This window comes from Alligator sinensis, unplaced genomic scaffold (genome assembly GCF_000455745.1).
Source record: "Alligator sinensis unplaced genomic scaffold, ASM45574v1 scaffold86_1, whole genome shotgun sequence".
NCBI lineage: Eukaryota > Metazoa > Chordata > Crocodylia > Alligatoridae > Alligator > Alligator sinensis.
Window position 1 is genome coordinate 597494 of NW_005841971.1, and position 22544 is coordinate 620037.

General features: G+C 41.0%; 1 protein-coding gene across 14 annotated transcripts in view; it reads right to left on the minus strand.

Moving 5' to 3' along the window:
* PDE1C (phosphodiesterase 1C) overlaps positions 1-22261 on the minus strand; it is a 306544-nt gene extending 284283 nt beyond the window's left edge. For 6 of the 14 annotated variants that reach the window (XR_003093365.1, XR_003093364.1, XM_025200603.1 and 3 more), the window contains exon 1: positions 21306-21946. Coding sequence is in view for 9 of the 14 variants with exons in the window: in XM_025200603.1 (XP_025056388.1) it covers positions 21306-21406 (101 nt within the window). In the remaining 5 variants the exon portion in view is untranslated. Of the gene's footprint in view, positions 1-21305; positions 21948-21973; positions 22013-22196 lie in introns of those variants that run through there. The other 8 variants (XM_025200594.1, XM_025200599.1, XM_025200593.1 and 5 more) reach the window with 7 other exon arrangements.
* Positions 22262-22544: the final 283 nt, after the last annotated feature.

Genomic DNA, 22544 nt, shown 5'->3' on the forward strand with positions numbered 1-22544 from the left:
TGCCCCAGTCCCAGTCCCCCTGGGCTGGGAAGCCTGCCCAGCTGGGGGCAGGGGCCGTGCCATGGAGGTTTCCCCCTTGCCCAGCCAGGCTAAGCTGTCCAGCCTTGCCCACCATGAGTCAGTGCCCCGACCCACAGGAAGAGGGGGAAACAGAGTCCCCTGCCCCAGTCCTACCATCCCCCCCTCCAGCTGGACAGACCCCCAGCTCAGAGGGGCCTGGAGCCAGGATGGGGGAAAGTCTCTGTGGTGTGGACCCCCCCTCTAGCTGGGCAAACCCCATCTTTGGGGGGCCAGGACTGGGATTGGGGCAGAGAGTTCTGTTGCTTCCTCCATGGATTAGAGGCATTGACTCACTGTGATGAGGCTCAGCACCACAGCCTGGCAGGCCATGGGACAGAGATCCTCCCAGATGAGCAGACCTCAGCTCAGGGGAAGCCCAGGGCTGAGGTGGGGGGCTTCGTTCCCCAACCTCCCCCTTACTGCCCCACCAGGCAGACAGGTACAGGTAGGATGCAGGCTGGGGAGCAGAGGCTTTGCTGCTTCTGCTCTGTGACAACCTAAGGGTGGGGTCAGCCTGTCTCAGCTGAACAGAGGAGCACTGGCAGAAGCTAGCCTGCCCATCCTGTGAGCGGGGTTAGTTAGCAAGAGGCCACAAAACATCCAGGGATGTCAGGGGACTGCAATGTAATTTGAGTCAGGAGGGGATCTGGAACAAAAGTTTGATAGGTTGGTCTAACCTAAGCTGATTAAATCTGATACTACATACATTCAGTTGTATCTTGAACCAGGTTCCACCATTTTGAAACCAATTTATGTGCATTGAACTTCTGTTCTGTTATAGGTTTAAACCAGTTTCTGATCACTTATACTGGTTTATGTGTAATTTCTGTACCTAGCCTATTAGAACTAGATACATGGAGAGTTACCTTGAGTTCAGCTTTTCTTCCACTTGCACGGGTGCTCTGCTGGAGGGATCTAAGCATCTCATTTAATTAATGTTCTCTATTGTGGAATGCATCACCCATAAGACTACCTTGAATTTATATTTAAAAACGCATTAGGCGAAGCTGGGAATATTATTCAAGCTAAATGAAAGGTGGGTCATACTTGGTAGGACTCAATAAGAGGTGAGTCATACTTGGTAGGACTCTACACTGCTTTAAATCACTGCAAGTCAGGAGAAAATCCACTGAATTCCACTTAATTACACAAGCCTAAAAGCATTCTGAACACAGAATCAGGAACCATACAAGCAATTGCTTTGGGGTCCAGCAACAAAAGTGCAATTGAGATGTTAAAAGTATTACATCAGAGCGAATCCAAAATGGAGTGTGCCTAGGACAAAGCTTCTGAATCCGTTTACATAAAGTGAATGTGTGAGCTGAGCCACTTGCTTTCAAAATCCACTTCTCTGAACATGGGAAGGAATTTGCCTCCTAAAGCATACAGAAGCAAAATAAAAGACTCAGCAGAGGTAATTCCAAAAGAAAATCACAGGACTACAAGACTGAAGGCCAGGATGGGGGAAAAACTCTCCCCTTCAGCTCTGGCAATCCAACCCCTTTTCCAATAATCACTCATACATTTATATGTTGAGTGTTAAACACCATCACAAATGTTTAGATCATTATTTTGTACACCACACTAAGGGTTAGTGATGAGCACAGTTCTAAAATACGTTGCATTTTTAAGACTATACAAAGAGGTTTAGAAAAATCTCAACTGTTTGACTCTTGAACATAACTCTCAACAGGGTTGACCTTGTTTAAGAAGCCACAAAACAGTCATTTTGGAGATATGCTGCAGACACTGAACAGATTTAGCTGTTTACAAAGCTGTCTGACTTGTCAAGTCTCACAGTAGTAGTTAAAAAATTTGTTGCAGACAGTCTTAGTCTCAACACCTAGTATCATCAAGTTCATAAGAAGTGTCTTTGGTAGGGTGTTGTGAACATGACACTTGGAGACAGATTTTACCCATAGCAGAGCCTATTTGTTAACACTCTCGATTCCCAAAAGGCTATTCTTGCAATCACAGTTAAAAACAGAAGTTCTCTTCCAACATGAATAATTAATACTATCTACTGCCTAAACTAACACTGCCTACAGTCTTAATATTGCAAGGATATCCTTTAATTCATGTTAGAATCTTATGGCTTTGGGCAGAAAGCTCACAGTTCTACTCCCTCTAGAGGACTGTGAAATCCTATGCAGCCCAATTTATGATATTAAGTACCTACAGTTTCATAGGTATAATTCTACTATAGTCAATGGTGCATTAAAAAACTCATCAGGACACACACAGTTTTATCCTTACATAGGATAAGTCTCATATATAGTTTTATCAATTTTTTCTTCTATCATTAAAGACTATTTGATAGTGTGTGGATAGAGCAACTGGATGCATCCAAGGAGCATATTTATAGCAAAATAAACATTATTCACTGGTACTATCTCACCAAAGAAAAGAACAGAAAAATTAAACTGACTGAGTGGGGGGGGAAAGATTAAGTAGACCTGCCAACCGTGTAGCGTTTGCCCCATAATCACACAACTCAAAATTTTTAGCTAACTGAAGTGCTTTCACACCTACACTCTCTAAAGAACTAACTGAATTCTCTAAAGTGAATTTTGATTCTGAATATTGACTCCTTAGAACATAGCATTTTGGGGTTCTATAAATGAGAGAAAGCACACTTCTCAAATGATTTATTGTAAGTAATTCGAGTACATCTGCAATTAATAGGATTTTGTGTTTGTTTAAGTAATTGCTATCCCTGTCAATTCAGTGTTGGATAGAAAAGCCATTAAAAGCAGTTATTTTCTGCTCGTATATCATTTACTAGTAATAAAGATTCAAAGGCCCAATTCTGCTCTGTTATGTCTGTTCATGTTTAGCAGTTGGACCTGTTAATGATTTGGATAATTGAATAATAATCCATGAATGGCAATCACAAAATGATTAGGGAAAAAATCAAACCAATTATCTTCTTTTCACCATGTTGGTTCTTCGCTTCAAAACAGAGGTGAGGTAGGGGGGTGGACAGAGGCAGTAAAATCTATTTTTCTCCCTCAAATCAGCAGAACTGACTAAATTCACAGAAGGAACAGACTTTAAGAAGGTCCATTCAACTAATCTAGCTTTCTAATAGTCACAGCTACCTAATGTCTTTAAGAGAGATTGGTTACTGCATGCAAATGATAAAAATGGCTTATTTCACTGGCTGGGGGTTCCCCGTTTCCTATTTAGAAGTTTTATAATTAACATGTTTAAGAAGTTTTATAATTAACACATTTAAGATATGAATGGGAGCTTATTCATCCGTTAACAAAGGCACTCAATAACATCTGTCTTCTAATATTACTGTTCCATCATGTCCTCCATTCATAACACAGGCATTCATCTTAGCTTATCTGTATAGATTCACCCAACTGGCTCATTCAGCAAGTCAAAGGCAGCATTCCTGTAAGGTGTCCACCCTGCAATATGAAAGATTTCCCTAGATCTATTTTTTCCCTTTCTGCCAGAACTGAGCTCCTTACTTGAGACAAGCGCTGTGATAAGGCTGTTAAAAATGTTAAACCTCTTTATAACAAGTTGACACTGAGAAGAATCATTTGTGTTTAATACGGAGGGCTGAGTGTTTTTGTAAACGGAACCAAAAAGGCTCTTGTTGTCCCTGCAGCAGCTTCAGCATTTAGGTTAGATTAAACATTTCTCTTGGGTGGTCTTCACACTTGTTCTTTTGCTGCTGAATCCTCCTAGTTCACCAGTGAGGATTCCACTTGCTCTCCAATTCAACCAAATCTGCTAGTACACCAACACCCACCACTTCCAGTGATAGTGTTACTTAAATGTAACACTCATTACTGAATTACATTGTACTGAGTACTGAACTCATTACTGAATTCTCAATAAATATTGAAAGAAAGAGAAAGGCAGTTCGATGAAATTCAATCCAGGTGTAACATCACTGGTTTAACTGGAATCAATTGACTTAAGTTGGAATCAACTGACATCACTTCATATGCTACAGATGAGTATGGCCCAAACCCACAGAACTGGGCAGAAGTAGCATTAACACTTATTTTCATAAATTGAGGATTACTGTATTGTTCAAGAGTAGTATACACAAATGGAAAATGATTAAAACAATGGGAGAGTAGAAAAAAATGAGTAAATTGTTGGGGGGGGGGGAGAAATGCTACCTTTTAATGTTTTAACAACCTACATCTAACTCTGGACCTAAATGGCTGTAGCTCCATAAATTAATTGGATCACTTAAATAAATTGAAATTTCCTCTTCCAGCCAGCTCAGTAGTCTGTATCAATATGTCATACGTTGTACATCAATTCAAGTGTCATCAAAGCAGGATTAATGACGCCTATACACTACAGCTCATTATTAATAAACATGTATAAATCAATTTGAGAAATGAAAGTTGTATTAACAGGACTATGAAGTGGCCACTAGTGGATGGAAATTTTGCTTAAGGCTACTGAGATCACTGAACAGAATTGAACAATTCACTAGGACCACAAGGTTTTGAAGACTTTGTCTGCCAACTGCTTTAATTTACTGGTTAGAACAGAAAGAATAGTTTTTCTGTTTCATCTACTCTCCAGTCAAAAACAGAACAGCTTATCACTTATGATATCTTCCGTATAGGTTGAAGATACAGGATGCTACAGTCTGCCAAAACAGTCTGCTAATGTAAATGGTACAACCACAGAGATAAACAACAGCTGAGAGTTATGGAAGTTAAGAGACAGGGGAGGAATGAGATAGAAGCAAATCTATAAAAGGCTCTAAAAATCAAGAAGGGTAATTTTGAAATGGATAGGCAACTTACTGAGGCATTAGCAAAGTTGAATGAGGACGATAGTCATTTTGAGGCAGAGTTGCAGAGGTAAAAAAAGATTTGCAGCTAAAAAAAATTTGAAATAAAGAGGGAGGGAGAGCCTGGATCAAAGATAAACACTGACATTTCAGATCTTTGAAACATATGGAAAAATCAACTCAGTCTCTCAAATCTCTCTACCCTAGTAGAAGACAAAAGAATGGTTCCCAACAAACTCTTTTAGTTGGCTTGCCAGCGGCTTCCACCAGTTCAGTCATTAGGTTTTCCTTACAACTTGGATAAATAATAAATATTCAGTTTTGGAATTGTTCAAGTTCAGGCCAAAATGCATGGCAGTTGGGATGGCTTTTGAAAAATTAATAGATACGCAGTGTATGGCTTCATCTTCATCTTCAATTTTTTTTGAAAGAGTAAGGAATGTGAACTGTGTTGTAAGCATCAACCTCCCAACTGGGTATTTGGGGTACAATCTGTTTATTCAAATCTACTGCAATCTTAATCTAGCTCTCCTTATATGAAAACTACCCTGGTAAAGTAGCTGGTGCAGAACATCATTTGCAGTACAGAGGCAGCAGCATTTCCACTGGTAGGAAGAATAATCCCTAGCATAAACTGTTTGCAAAGTGCTTTTATAGTCTTTCAAGACACTAAGTATTAGGACCTGATCCAGAATCCATTGACTGCGTTTGCAATTCACTTTGATGAATATAAACATAGATTTTATTTGATAAATTCCATGTTGTTTGCACATCAACCAAGTAAAGGTATTTTTTTTTGCAGGTGACAAATATCCTCTAATATCAAATGCTATGACTTGTTTAGTTTAATTTTCACAGAGCATGACTATACCTTGTACAATAGCAATGGGTAGGTATCACATAAGGAACATAACAGACAATGTACCCAAACCCGAAATATTGTCAAGTGCAATTTATTATGCTAAATGATCTTAAGATGCTCTTCATTGAAGCCAGTGGAGTGTTACCTGGGCTACCGTTTTTTGATTAGAGTTGCAGGCAGGCAGAATTCACTGTAAAGTAAAAATGCTCAATGCTGCTATTTTGCCATTATCAATGTAACACATACAAGACACGTTTGAATCCTATTTTATTTTTATGAAACATTTTAGGTGGTTTATGTTTGAAGGTCACTTAATGGTACTGCACCCAAATAAGCTCAATGCTGTTCTTACCAGTATCAGTGTAAGCTATAGTACATAACTCCTTGTAAGCAGAACTGGACTCTAAATACCTGATTCAAAAGTTACTTTAAGTAGATGCAAAGACTTCCATTAATACAAATGGGCTTTAGATCAGCTTTAGTATGTCTAAAATGCTCATCAGTACAGCTGGCCAAAGTTTTTACAGGAAAGAAAATTACTACTTTTCCAAAAGAACATTTTTGTAGAAGTTTCATTCATCTTCTTTTTCCATAGAAAAATATGAAAATAAGCATACAAGCAAAATTTGACCATTTTCTAGTTTTGAGAAACCAGTAATAATTTTTTTAGATGTTCAACTTTTTTCAAGCCACATTTATGCAAAACTTTTTAAAAAAGAATCAAATGTTTTTATTTTTCTTGAAACTTTTCAAAATAAATAGCAGGCATTTTCCTATCAGCTCTTCTGAGTGATCATTTATTGATGTCTATGGCGTGACCAGTATAAAAAGTTAAAATGTAGGTATGTATCTGGTGCAAGCCTCACTGGCTTGCATCAGATATTATCCCTCTGAGACATGAATACTGATATTTCAGCTAAGACCAAAAAAAGCCCTGGAAACTTCAGCTTTCTCCATAAGCTTGAATGATTTCCTAGGTTTTCCTTGCTGAGCACTCTGCCATAAGGTGTCTTGCTGATATGTAGTAAGACACCTTATGGCAGAGTGCTCAGCAAGGAAAACCTAGGAAATCATTCAAGCCTATGGAGAAAGCTGAAATTTCCAGGGCTTTTTTTGGTTTAGCTGAAACATCAGTATGGCCAAAGCAGAATGAAAGTTTAAATTAAATACAGTTGGACTATTTTTTTCTTTAAAAAAAAAAGAAAAGAAAAAAAATCATTGGCCATTTAGAATGCTAAGGAAAAGATCAGTAGGAGATGAGAGTGCTTTTAACATTTGAAAATAATGTCCAATTTGCAGAGATACTGTGCAGCATGAGTTCAGAAGTCTGTCTTCTACCATGCATTTCAGCTGCCTATGTGGGCCATGCCCTGATGTTCTCCTTGTTTTACTGCAGTTCAGGCAAACTTCTACTGAATTTAGCATGGATTTGTTTGTGACAGGGGGGGAGGGGGACAGAATAGTTAAGCAGAAGCAAAATAGAGTTGTTTCTTCCAACTGGGCCCTTTGGAAATAATTCAAAATATGAAATGACCATTAACAATTGCTATGTACAATGGGCAGACAGTCTTACCAAAAAGAACTAAATGCAATCACACATTTATACCATATGTATGAGTGCATCCATACTTATTTAAAGGGACCTGGGTTTTGTAGAAATAAGGCATGTCCAGATGAGCATGCACATGTAGTATGTGGCACTGCAGACCAGTCCGTGGTGCCGCAAACCACACATGCTGCACGTGCAGGTGCTCACCATGGTGCTCAGGTGCAGCACAGTGGGTTTTTCTGACACTGGGAGATCCCAGCATCAAAATAATCCATGCTTGAAAAAGGCAGAGCAGCGCATGTGGAGGCAGCATGTGCCACCCAAAACCTGAGTCTGGCCAGCCGGAATGACACTCCTGCTGCTGGCCAGGTTCTACGCACTGGATCATCACTGCTGAAGCTCCAGGAAACCCCCAGAACTTCAGGTAAGGCTGCTGGAGCCAGTCCAGGTGCTGGCTCCAGCCTCCCCTACCCTACCCAGGGCAACTTGCCACACGCCAGAATGCACATGCACAAGCATTCTCTGGGGACAAGTAGCAGCAGTATGTTGTGCCGCTGCTATTTGTCCTTGGGGAAACGCATGTACATGCTCGTCTGGACACACCCATAAAAGCCAGCACAATGGAAAGATATGGAACCAGCCCTATTTTTAAGAAGATAGCTCCCCTTATGTTTGATTCATGCCAACAATAAAACAAAAACAAAAAAGGCATTTTTTGCCATAACACATGAACCTTTGTTTGTATGATTACTGGCTGAAAGACTTATCTGACCAAATGCTCCTTAGTAGCTGGCTACAAATCATGGAACATTTGGCACTAAATAAGAGATGACCCTCAGAATACAGGATGGGTGTTATCCTAACATGCATATTCTATAACCTTCCCCATTGAAATAGAGGACATCACTTCTTGTAAAATGAGGATGGGAGGGGAAGGAATATTTCCCAATCCTGTGTGTATCCTGATAGATGTGCTGTACATTGTATTCAGATGGCAACACTGCCCTGAACTAGTGTGATGCTGCTTCCTTGCTATTACAAGGTTTTAAATAAAGGGAGCACATACGTAATCTTTCCTGCACGTTGTTTAGTTGCATCCTGTTCACTTCCCTATGAAAAGAACTCTTATAAAAACCAAGTCATATCAAGGAGGAATGCAAGATGCAATAGTCCAATTAGGAATGGGACAAAGAAGAATCTCTGTACATCAGTGACAAAACACCCATATCTTCTATGTTCAAAGCAAATAAAACATTTTTCTGGACTCCTATTCCAGCCAGTGGAGTTAGACTGCTAACATTCTTAAAGAAATGAAGTGTGTGGATTACCTTCTGCAATCAGAGCCAGTGCGTACAATTAACACTTTCCAACTCCTGTTGAGTCAAATGGGCAGCTGCCCAGTTTTGTTTCACTCTAGGTGGCTTTGTAATTAGTTACAGAAGGGAAGACTGTGATGGGGGATGGGGAAGGAAAAATCATCATTTATAACCCAGATTAAATATCAAGACAGGAAACGCAGACTGAAATTACATCAGACCAGTCCAGCACTGTAGGCAAAGTCACCAAACAAATCTACATCTTGCCCTAAGCTCTAGTAATTCTATCAGACTATTGCTTGTTATTGTTTCCCCCACCCCCACCCCACTGTCTGCTGCTAGACAGCTGGTATGACGCAGAATTTTAAATCTCATGTTTGTGACAGCTCCTCTCCCAGCTCTGGGATACAGGCTGAAACACTTGGATTACTGTTTAATAAGCCCAAACATGGGGTGAAAAAATTGCTGCACAAAGATGCAGTGTTTCTTTTCTAAAACAAAGCTAACTTCACAAACCCCCTTGCCCAGGACATTTATTAACAACTAAAAATGTATTTTTCAAGGTTCTCAGGGGCAGCACTGTTGTTACTCTGACAGTGGTTGTAATTAATGAACTGAAAATGTAATGCCTGATCATGAAAAGCCAATATTTATATCTTTCATGAACAGATTATATTCTTTGTTCACAAGCATTTTGTGTACCTAAAAGAATTTCACCTACAGATCCCACATCCAACATAGTAATTCTGGACATGCAATAAGAGAAGTAGCTGCAAAGATAGCAAATGCCAGCTGACCTTGTTCAATGAAAACAATAGGGAAAGTGCAGATTCACAATAGAGTCTTCTGAGCTAGAATGTAACTAAAACTTCAAGGAAAATATTAACAAGTGTCCTCAGAAATTGTACTGTGTCCTTATTAGGGGTTTGAATGAAGACATCCTTCAGAATATGACATAGAATGAAGATTGCCTTCTACAAAAATATTGACTGTTCCTGCAATGTGCAACTCTTCCTTGAAGGTCACCCATTCAAGTACTGACTAGGCTGAAACATTTAGTAGTGGGTAGGTGAAAGTTTTCAAAAGCTCTTCAAATGACTTAGAAGCATGGCTCCCATTGAACTTCACTGGGACTTGGGCTCTTAAATCAATTAGATGCTTGTGCAAACCCCATCCTAGCAGGTTGAAGGAAAGAGGAGAAAGTTTCAGTGGTGTGGATCAGAAGGTCATATAGAGCAGGACAAACGGACACAAGTTGAAAGGCAGAAGATGACTGTCAGGGAAGGGAGGGGAATGTGGAGGGAGGCAGTTGTCTTGCTTTTTTTTTTTTTTTGCTGTGAAGCAACACACACATTTCTCAAGTTTGTTTCATTTTGGGCATACAACAAAAACAACTAAAATGACGTAAGATGGGATTTAGAGCCCAAGTCCTAGTGATGTTCAATGGGAACTGTGCTTCTACATCATTCGAAGAGCTTATGAAAAAATCTCACCCACCCACTACTAAATATTTCGACATGGTCAGTACTTGAATCGGCTTGGATCTCACTTCCAGGGCTTGGATCTCACTTAATCTACCACTTAAAAATAGACAACGGCCAATTAGTTTTAGTGTTAACTAGGATAGCATTATGATATATATTTTTGAAGGAATGAGACAGGAAAAATAGAATATGAATATTCAAAATGAGTTTCAGGAATAAAGAAAACATTCTAAATAAAAAAAGTCTTTGTCATGATGCTTGAATCCACCCAAAGCTGACTGATAAGGAAGGAACCAACTCCACTGCTTAAAAAAATCCTAAACTAAACAATAACAACACAGTAGTTTTGAACGCTCCTCCCCTCCTTTTTATTTCTGTATTCCCGAAAGTACAGGCTCCTACTGCAGTAAGATGTTAAGAGCATTCCATAGAGATACTTTTAATATCCACTTGGGCCTGGGTTTTAAATTAATCTTCCCCAGAATAATTTTCATATCCCTGTTTTCTACGCAAAACTGCGAGCTTTTTATGCAAAGCTGCTATTTAAAAATAATTGCATTTATTATTTACAAAGGGAACCCTTTCCTTATACTGCAGAATATACTTGCTTTGTGTGTGTTTGTATATAAACTGCTGTAATAAATAATTGCTTTTTAAACTGTGGATATGATTCATTTGTACCACATCTCGAAGTGTAAAAGCTTTTTTTTTTATAATTATGGTAAATATTGTGTGTATTATTTCTTAGCCAATATTTTAGTGTTAAATATAAGCCTTCTTCCTTTTGTTCCCTACAAGACTTGTTTTATTGATTTAAAATTTATACAAAAATCACAGGATGGAACATCTGAATGAAGAGTCAAGGCAAAATTTATCATAGTAGACTGTAGTATCACCTCCAAGTATATTGCTTTTTAATGAACTTTTTCCAAAGTTGATGTGCTTTTATTTATTAAACACATTTCCTATTCAGCCTATTTTTCACTGACTAACTGCTCTCACTGACTTTCACATCCTTCCCATTCCCTCAGAGATAACATTTCAAAAAGCATCAAAAAGAGTTATCTTTTCACATTATGGGTTGGCCCAACAAGCAAGATTTTGGACCTCCCCCCACCACCCCAACTCCAGAATCATGATGGCCAAAACCACATAGATTAACCTATTCCTTTCCCTTTGTATCCCAAAGTAATAAGGTCACTGGAGCTTTAGGGTGAACAAGGAAAGCAGAGTCAAGTATAAAAGACCTAAAGTATAGTTTTAGGACAAGGCTTGCAGACAGATAATTCCTACCCACACTCAGCAGCAAAGCCTTACTAAAAACTTGGTAGTAACAACTGGATTTAAATGCAATTGGACCTTGCACTATTTTGCTCCCAGGGTGAACAGGGCCTTAGTTTAAACCCAGGTTCTCGGGAGGTTCGGGAAGATTGAAAGTAAGACCAAAAGACAACAGAATTGCCTCTCAATGCCAGAAACAAATTCGTATATTATTTTCCACTTGAAAACTGACTGATTTACAAATTTCCTAACAAAGTGGTGCTTCCTGAAGTGTTTTTTTAGCCTCCACTATCTGCTGTCAGTTAAAATAGCTGAGGACAAAGCCCAATGCATAGAGAGTGTTTAAGGAGTTAAAGGGAACCCTCTGTTCTCCTGCTTAGTAGCACTCTTTAAAGTTAGGTACAGACATTCAGCAAACCAAAGGCAGCGACCAAGGTACAATGACCAAGAAGCCAGTGAACAAGGACGGTGAACAAGGTGATCACTTTGCAGGCAGATGTCTGAGAGCAAGAGGAGGAAGGAAAAGAGAAGCCAGGCACCAGATCCTGCCCTGGAAAGGTAAGTGATTGGAATAATAGAGACTTAGCGGGATAGCTCGCGTGACTGGAGCACTGTCACAGATGGGTACAAACTGTTCAGGAAGGACAGGCAGGGGAGAAGAGGAGGAGGAGCTGTGCTTCATGTAAAAGAGCCATATGATTGCTCAGAGTTCCAGTCTGAAACTGGAGAGAGACCTGTTAAAAGTCTCTGGGTTAAGGTTAGAAGGGAGAGCAATAAGGGTGATGTTGTAGTGAATGTCAGCTATAGACCATCAGAGCAGGAGGAAGTGGTGGATGAGGCTTTCTTCAAACAGCTAATGGAAGTTTCCAGATTACAAGCCCTGGTTGTCATGGGGGACAATCACCCTGACATCTGCTGGGAGGGCAATACAGCAGTGCACAAGCAATTCAAGATGTTTTTGGAGAATGTTGGGGACAACTTCCTGGTGCAAGTGTTGGAGCAGCCAACTAGGTGCTGTGCTCTTCTTGACCTGCTGCTCACAAACAGGGATGAATTGGTGGGGAATGTAATAGTGGGTAGCAACTTGGGCAGCAATGACCACAAGATGATTGAGTTCAGGATGAACTGAAGAAAGGAAGGATGGAGAGCAGCAGAGTAAGGACCTTGGACTTCAGAAAAGCAGACTTTGACTCACTCAGGGAACTCATGGGCAGGATTCCCTGGGAAGCCAGTCTGTGGGGGAGAGGAGTCCAGGAGAGCTGGCTGTACTTGAAAGAAGCCTTACTGAGACTGCAGGAACAAACCATCCCACTGTGCAGGAAGACTAGCAAGTATGGCAGAAGACCAGCTTGGCTTAGCAGGGAACCCCTCAGTAAACTAAATCACAAAAAGGAAGCTTATAAGAAGTGGAAACTTGGACAAATAACTAGGGAAGAATATAAAAGCATTGCTTGGGCATGCAGGGATGAAGTCAGGAAAGCCAAAGCCCAATTAGAGTAGCAGTTAGCAAAGGATGTGAAGGGTGACAAGAAGGGTTTCTACAAATATGTTGGTAGCAAGAGGAGGATCAGGGAAAGTGTGGGTCCCTTACTGAATGTGGGAGGCAATCTTGTGACAGAGAATGCAGAAACCGTGAGGTGCTCAATGCCTTTTCACTTCAGTCTTCACAGCCAAGGTCAGCTGCCTGACTACTGTACCATGCAGCACAGTTTGGGGAGGAGGTGAGCAGTCAACAGTGATGAAAGAACAGGTTAGGGACTATTTAGAAAAGCTGGAAGTGTACAAGTCCATGGGGCCAGATTGGATAAATCCCAAGGGTGCTGAGGGAGTTGGCTGATGAGAATGCAGAGCCACTGACCATCATCTTTGAAAACTCACAGTGATCAGGAGAGGTCCTAGATAATTGGAAAAGGGCAAACATAGTGCCCATATTTAAAAATGGGAAAAACAAGGATCTGGGCAACTACAGACCTGTCAGCCTCACCTCAGTCCCTGGAAAAATCATGGAGCAGATCCTCAAGGAATCCATTTCTAAGCACTTGGAGGAGAAGAAGGTGATTAGAAACAGGTAGCATGGATTCACCAAGGGCCAGTCATTCCTGACCAACCTGACTGCCTTCTATGATGAGATGACTGACTCTGTGGATACAGGGACAATAGTGGATATGATATACCTTGGTATTAGCAATGCTTTGGATATGGTCTCCCACAACATTCTTGCAGGCAAGCTAAGGACGTATAGGCTGGATAAATGGACTGTAAGATGGATAGAAAGCTGGCTGGAACATCAGGCTCAGAGGGTAGTAATCAATGGCTCGATGTCTAGTTGGCAGCCGATATCAAATGGAGTGCCGCAGGGGTAAGTCCTGGGGCCAGTTTTATTCAATGTCTTGATCAATGACCTGGAAGATGGCATAGAGTGCACCATAAGCAAGTTTTCAGATGGCACTAAGCTGGGGGAGTAGTAGATATGTTGGAGGGTAGGGCTAGGATTCAGAGTGACCTAGGTAAATTGGAGGATTGGGCCAAAAGAAATCTCATGGGGCTCAACAAGGACAACTGCAAAGTTCTGCACTTAGGACAGAACAACCCCATGCACAAGTACAGGCTGGGGGCTGACTGGCTGGGCAGCAGCTCTGCAGAAAAGGACCTGGGAGTTACGGTGGACAATAAGCTGAATATGAGCCAGCAGTGTGCCCTTGTTGCCAAGAAGGCTAATGGCATACTGGGCTGCATTTGTAGGTATGTTGCCAGCAGGTCAAGGAAAGTGATTATTCCCCTCTGTTCAACACTGGTGAGGCCACATCTGGTGTACTGTGTTCAGTTTTGGGCCTCCCACTGCAGAAAGGATGTGGACAAATTAGAGAGAGTCCAGCGGAGGGCAACAAAAATGGTGAGGGGCATATGACTTCTGAGGATAGGCTGAGGGAACTGGGCTTATTTAGCCTGTAGAAGAGAAGACTGAGCGGGGATTTAATAGCAGGTTTCAACTCCCAGAAGGGGGGTTCCAAAGAGGATAGACCTAGACTATTCTCAGTGGTAGCAGATGACAGGACAAGGAGCAATGGTCTCAAGTTGCAGCAAGGGAAGTTTAGGTAAGATATTAGGAATAATTTTCTCATTAGAAGGGTAGTAAAACACTGGAACAGGTTACCCAGAGAGGTCATGGACTCTCCATCCTTGGAGGTGTTTAAGACCCAGCTAGACAAAGCTTTGGCTGGGATGATCTAGTTGGGGGTGGTCCTCCTTTGAGCATGGGGGTGGACTAGATGACCGCTTGAGGTCCCTTCCAACTCTAATTTTCTCTGATTCAAAAAGCCCAATGTAGAATTGATCTAAGTTATGTGGTTTTCAGTAAGTGGCATGGGTTAGATCAATAGTGAACAGAACACACATTCACCCTTTGATTGGGGGGCAGCAAATCTTAGACCGGATTCCACCATTTTTAAACCAGTCTATGTGTGCCAAATTTCTGTTCTGTTATGGGTATAGACCGGTTTCTGATCACCTATACCGGTAAAAGTGTAATATCTGTACCTGGCCAAAATAAAACATGAAGCAAGTCCAAGTGCTGTTACTGAGAAAACTATTTTTGTGTAGGTTGCATTTTTAAAGAAGAAACCCTAAAACTATTGTAGAACACAGACAGATACAGGGGAGAAATGGATATGCTGAGTGATGGCACTTAAACACTTGTTTCATTGCCTTCAGTAACAAAAAAAGCTACAAGCTTCTCCTACTGAAACTGCACACACAGTTGCACCACTTAAACTCCAGTGGGAACAAAGCTGGACCCTAATCACATATTTGCATTAAACCACCTCAGTATTGGCAGGATTCATTCAATATACTTCCTAGGGTCAGCTGAAGGAAGTAGAGAGAGAGTTCCTGCACTTTCTGAAATACTCCCTGTGACTTACGTAAAAGTGGCAAGTTTAAAAGGTACATCTAGCTTTTTAATTTTTCTTTCCGTTTTTAACACCAGTTCCAATTCACAGTTAGAAAAGTGGGGGAGAAGGAAGGGCAGCAAGAAAATGAATGTAAAGTGGAGGATCCCATTATGTCACAGGTCAGTGAGAGATGCTCTGTTTGTAATTGCATCTTTAGTGGCATGGGAAAGCAATATACACCAAGAGCACTGATAGATGTGCAGGTCATAAAACACCATGAGTTAGAGCAACCCCTGACCCAACAGACACTCTCCTGTTGGGTCGGGGGGGTGGGGAAATCAATCCTGCCTGCAGGAGCCCAAGGAGCCTGGCTGCAGCCAAGGAGCTGTCCTTCTCCCCCAGCTCCATCCCTCCCCCACCCCAGCTCCAGATTCAGGGAGAGAGGGGGGAGAGAGTTGTTGGCTGGGGTTTGCCTGACCTGAACTGGAGGCTGGGGCTGGGGCTGGGGCTGGGCTGTGAAGTCTCTGATCCACCCGTACCCACTCCAGCTCATGCTGGGCCAACTCCAGCTGGCAGCTCACTCCCCCTCCCCTCTCCCTTCCTGCTGACAGCTGCGGAGGTGGGGATAGGCTGCATCAGCCCAGCTCTGATCATGCAACAAATTAACCTTAGGGAATGCAAGTTCCTTAAGACGCTCTAAACTGGAGTGCCATTATCTGATCCCTCATGTGACAAGAGTTAATTTGTTGTGTGATTGGCCACTTTAAAAGTGCTCTGCAGCCATGCACATGTATCACGGCACAGCTGTAGAGCACTTTCAGGGAGCCGATTGTGCAAAAAATGTAACTTCTGTCTACACCTCAAGTGTCATCTGAACCCAGCAATTCAGAATTGTAATGCTAGCTGTGGGGAAGAAGGTTAAAGCCCACTTTCCCCTACCTTCTGAAATGCTGAGAGGCAGTTGCTGGACAATTCAGATAATACTGGATTAACTAGAAATTAAGGGCTTCTTTTTTTTTTTTTTTTTTTAGAACAGAAGCACAGCCAAAATCATAAACAGAAAGCTGTTTCCTGTTGGATCCTCACTTACTATAAATCAGCAGAGCCCCACTAAAACTAATGGAGCTTTCAGGATTGACACCAGGCAACCCTTTGCTTTTTAAGCAAACACTCACTCAATCTTAATTTGTGAGAGGGCTTCAACACAGCTCCCGATTTTATGCACATCAGTAAATGAAACCATTCTTTAGTTCATTTATAGGCATGTTTAGCTATGGAACAGGGCATTTGAATCCATTTCAAGTAAAAGAAGAAAAAATTGGGTCATAATTATCCATTCTCTCAGCTGTAAAGGCAAGAGGTCTTGTTTCCAAATCACGTTTTAAAGTTGTGCCATTGCCAGTGTTTTGTGTGTGCTAAAATCAGTTCATATCTTTTGTGGGGAACAAATCTTTGCATTTACAAAGCTAGTTATATTAATTCAGTGGTTTTCAAAAAACACAGATGAGTTGGTGTCAAAGTTAACATTGGTGGTTTTGTAGGACTGCTAAGTAAAAAATGTCGGAGTCCTTAGCTTGGCAAAACAGATTTGAATGAAGAAGAGCTTTATATATGAAGTACATATTGCAGAGACAGTACACGCTTCCTGCTTGAAAATGTGAGATTTCAAGTTTCATTTCTCTCACAAGCAGCTGCTAGGAACCATAAACACACAATTGGCACATCCTTAAGAAACGGAGTTTCTTGCAGTCTAAGCTTGTCAATCTTCATGGATGAATACTTCAGGAATAACAGGCAGTTGTGCAAAGCAGACCCCCATATGAGGAAACAAATGGATGGCTCTGCATCCAAGTGGCAGCAGAGAAATCAAAGAGAACTGATCATCAATTGCCCAACAGGACAAGTGCTGCATGGATACCAGCTGTGTGCGAGTGCACTTGGCAATGTGCCCCCCCCTCCCAATTTGCATGTATTGGAATGGTAGCAGGCCAACAGCCCACAACTAACAAACATGGTGAAGCAGCACACAGATAGGGGACATTCATTGCTTTTTTTTTGCTCTGAGCAGGACAAGTAAGGCGTTTGACTCAAGATAGGGCAGCACATGAAAGAACCTAAAATGCTGTGAGCAATTCCCCCATAAAATGGATATGGCTGACCACTGATCTCTTTCTTGGGCTCCACTTAGCCTGTAGGCTCAATGCGTTCCCCCATCTTCAGTGCTCTAAAAAGTGAACATTGCTTCTACCCCACTTCCCAACTTGGGCCATCCGCTCCCCTATACTTGGATTCCTAAGAACTGTGGAGGTTTTCTCTAGGCCCAGGAGCTACAGTGCTGGCCACTAGCCAATGTGAGAGAAGGATAAGATCCAGAATATTATGGAAACCCTTTATACCTGGAGCTTGGGGGATGAATGGGAACATAGTTACTGCCTGAGTCAGAAATAAAGAAATCTAAAGCTACTCACAGCTCAACACCTTTATTTTCATTGTATTAGATTCAAGAATGGGTTTATTTTGGGACAAATGTTGGGGCGCATGCACACACATGTGCGCGCACGCACGCGCACACACACGCGCACACACACACACACACACTCTTGCCAGGTGCAAAACTAGCAAGGTTGTTGCCAGCGAAGATAGATTATTTTCAAGTGATGATTACTGTACATAAATAAAAGCCCACACCAGTAAAATTAGAGGGTAAAATCTGGAAGTAAATCTCATCCTGATTCCCTGAGGCAAGCACAGAGCGGCTAACAAAAATTCTGGAAGAAAAAAACCTTAAATAAAATTTCATGCAGCTCAGAGCTCAGACAGCACTCTGTCACCAGAAATAAGTTATTCGGGGACTGATTTTTAAAACATTTGATTAACAAACAATTCCATGAAGGCGTTTTTTGGATTGTGATTAAAATGAAACCAAATGAATATGGATTTAGGTAACCTACAAGACAGTCACTTACACCACAGTTCCCTGTTAGGTGATTTGTGACTTATTGCCAGATATGATTCCATAACCTCAATGAGGCCCGCTTTCCTTTTAAACCTGGAGACACCACTATGTTCCATGGACTAAACATTTCTTCACATTGTATCAATATGCTGTGTGCAAATATCAGAATATTAATATGTATGCATTAATTAAAAACATTCAAGAAAACATATTGTAGCTCATTCTTAAAATACTAATGGGAGAGGATTTAAACTGTAAATGGACCAAATCCTCATGCCAGTATGTTGCCCAAGTGACTGAGCTAAACACTAGGTAGCGACTACAAATAAAGACAGTCCACAAAGGGAAGCCTGTTGGACGGCTCTTGTGTGCCCCTGCCCAGAGATGATGCACATTGCAGCAGATCCTCTGGTCCCAAATTTACACAGCCTTCCCCCTGCACACTCTCACAGAACACTTTGCTATAAACAGAACATATATGTTTTGCATGACCTTCCAAATCCTAAACATCCTGAACTAAATACACTCCTCACCAGCTGCACAAGGTCAAGATTTGCTCTTACTCTGTGTAAGCAGAATACATTTTTGATATACAGGAGCCTTTAAAAGTACTGGGCTTTCATCATGTTCAATCTGAACCTGCTTACTATAGTGAGAATTTAAATAGACCTCCCTGGAAAACCTAGGTGCTGCAGGAGGTGGTGATGCAATACATTGGTCTGTCCTCTGAGTCACTACTGAGTAAGTACTCCATATGGTATTAAGGGGTACCGTGTTACTGCAGGTGCTTTCTGAGCATCTGTGATCGTTAACATTCCCATGGCCCTTTTCAGTGTCATGATCAAATATCCAATTTGGGTAACTGCATTCTGCTAACCTAAAATTCCTATAGCAGTTTTAATTGGCAGTATTGTTTAACTTGCTCTCTTATGCTGTTTTGTACAACTCATGGGTCTGCTAAATGACTCCTGTATTATAAAGTGGTCTGCATTTTACTGGTGGGGGAAATAGATTCCTATATGTATCACAGTATCCGGCTTGTAAAGCATCCGTGACCTTTTGAGATGAAAGACATTAGGTAAAGGTTAAAAATATTTTAAAAGATCTACACTTTTGCTTTGAAAGTGTATATTTTATAAGTGTGAATATATACACTTACATATATGATGTGTGTGCCTAGACATGCATATGTGAGTGTATACACACATGCGTGTACACACACACACACACACACACACACACACACACACACACACAGAATAAATTAAAAGAATCATTTCTGATTTAAAGCAGCATGCCAAATCTCAGCTTGCAGTCAATGTTTCTTCCATGTTCTAAATTCATGCTTGTAAATGAACAGAAATTGAAACCTTTCTATAAAATCCTAGTTGGACCAACTCAATGCAAAAGCTGATATGTACAGTCCTACAGTCAGGCAACTGACAGGGGCAGGGTGGAGAGGAGGGCAGGGGGAAAATCCACTTTATAAAATCTCTCTTCTTATAGCAAGAATGCAGTGAAACTCTCAAGAGTATGTATAAGCAGTGTGTTTTCTCTCTCTCTCTCTCTCTCTCACACACACACACACACACACACACACACACACACACACACACACACACACAATATTAATATTGGGAAAATTTACTATAGTCAACCTGATTCTTACTTTGGGTAACTCCTTTGAAGTAAATACAGTTACTCTGATTTTTCAAGGGTATAATAAAACCAGAATCTGACCACATAATATGGTCACTATAACATACTATCAGTCATCCTGCAATTGAAAAATAATGCTATGGAAAAATATGTACTACTTTGAACCTCAGATGTAATAAACTATCAGAATAATCTAGGAGTGTGCTGATTTAGGGACTTTAGACAAATTCAGGGATTAGTAATACTACAGCATGGTAAAAGAGACGTGAAAATAAAGATGTGTTCTAGCTGTTTTATTTGGAATGAGTATGAGGCAGCTGTCATCTAGTTTGATTAAGTTTCTTCACAAAACAGGTTTCCTGGAGTGAAACCTTGAAAGAAATCATGTGTAACTTTTAGGCTATTAGCACTATTACAGAAGTATTGGATGTGCTTTATAAAACATACCATTAGTGCTGACACAAAATACGGCTCAAAGAACAACTCAAGTTTAAACTTTTAGACTCTAGATTTTAGTTATTAGCTTGTACATTGTTAACTTGGCACTAGCATCTCTCTAGAGTGATGAAATGTTAAACAACTCCCACATTCAAAAATGGAAAAAAATATCAGGTCTGAACATATGGACAGATGCAGCTTAATACAATCAGATTCCTTTTAGGCTTGATCAGAAACAGAGGAGCAAGTAAGTAATACATGGGCATTAATGGGTCTTATTGCTTGTAGTCATTGTTTTATTACATACAAAGTGGGGGAGGGGGAAAGACATCCTACCTCTAGATCTCTCTAGGCTGTCTAGTTTTACTTTTTCCTCCGCCACACCATATTTCTTAAACAACAGTGTCCTTTCTATTGAGAAGGCACTATTCCCTTCAAAGCAAAATTGTCCTTAACACAGATGTATAAATTAATAAATCCAATCCAATCTGTGGGCATGAGTGTTAATAACAGAACATGGATATCCTGCCATTATCACTGCTATTTAAAACATTTTCCAACTGTGCCTCCTCCATTTGTTCGTATTAACTACTTCAGTGCAGGAACCAGTCTCTGAAATGCAATTCATTTAGATGTGACATGCAGTGTAAGTTTAATAACAATCTTAAAAAAAAAGGAGGCTTTAATTAAGTACCACTTTGTACATATTAACTTTTCTACTACTAGCACTCAGAATCATTAACATCTTGGTAACTGCTGCTATGCTACAATGCCTCGTCTAGTGACATTTCCGCACTCTCATTGGAAAATGTTAGTTCACTGTAACAAGCCGTTTCAGTGCTTTTAAGGAAGCAGACTGTCCTTTTGTGAAGAGTAAGTGGAAGTCACTGTATTTACAGAGAGCAGGTGTGGAAACTCTTAGGCTGTTTTTAAAAGGTATACATAAAACAAGAACAATAAAGTATTATAATAATTATGACAATGAGGATAAAGGATTTTTTTAAAAAACAGCCCCAAGAGCATTACTTACAGTCCTCTGAGACGAAGCCAGATTTTCTCTATTTGCTCCGGCTGCAGGTATTTCAGAGAGTTGCTCTCAAATTCTTCAATTTCCTTAGTTGGTGACTCCATAGCTGCAGGTGATTGCTTTGGTTAAACCTCAGAGAGGTATGGATATCACCCCCCACACATGCACACACTCCACCTTTAACACTGCACAGGAGCAGCAAACATTTTTCCAAACACCTCTAAGCCTCCCCCCTCACTTTGATTAGAGGAAGTGTGTGTAGCCAACAAGAACTCCAGGTGCGCACTGAGGGTAGCTGTGGCAGCATCCCATGGTCCTGAGTGTGATGGAGGGGATTAGAGGCTGATCTCCAGATTGAAAGCCATCACAGATTTTTTTACAATAAGCCAAGGATACGATTAGTAATACCAGCTGAAGGGTCTTTATCAAGGGAGGAGAGGGGAAGGAGGGGGGCAGGAAAAACCCCTTGATAATAACTAAGCTGTGTGAATAGGAGGATGGGGAGTTGTACAGATCCCGATTCTCTGCTTCTCTATTCGCTGGACCCTGAGAGTCCTCGCTCCACCATGCTGCGAATGGCAACCCTCTCTCCCTCCAGTGTTGGTCCTCCCTCTCACTCTCCTTCGGTTCAGTCTCTTACTCCTCCCGCCCTGTTGTTTTCTTCCACTTACCAGCAGCTCTGCTGACAGGCAAGAAAACTGACAACTGAGAAAAAAGTCGTCTGTCAGCATAGCCTGGGCAATACTACACACACACACACACACGCACACGCACACACACACACACACACACACACACACACACACACACACACACAGAACAGTCAGCTAGAGAAAGGCTGGCTGTGATAAAAAAGGAAGGAAAAAAATTAAAGAAAGTAGATGCACGACTCACTTCGGAGAAACAGTCAAATGCCTCTGTGCAGCCAGCGTGCTTTCATGAGCAAGCGATACGGAGAACAAGCTGCAGGGCTTCAACTTGGGCAAAATTAATTTGAAATAAATAAATAAAGCCGGTGACCAAGCATCAAAACCAGAGGAAAGGGGAAGTACTTAACTGAAGAAGATACTTCAAGTTCAAACATTAATATTAATGATGAACATATATGTGTACACACACACGTCCCTTCAAAAACATCAACAATATTGATACATATACTATAAATTATGCAGCATACATGCCAGAATAGGAACTATAGCTCAACTTCAAGAGTTTTATTCCTGAGAGATTAAAGCTCCGATT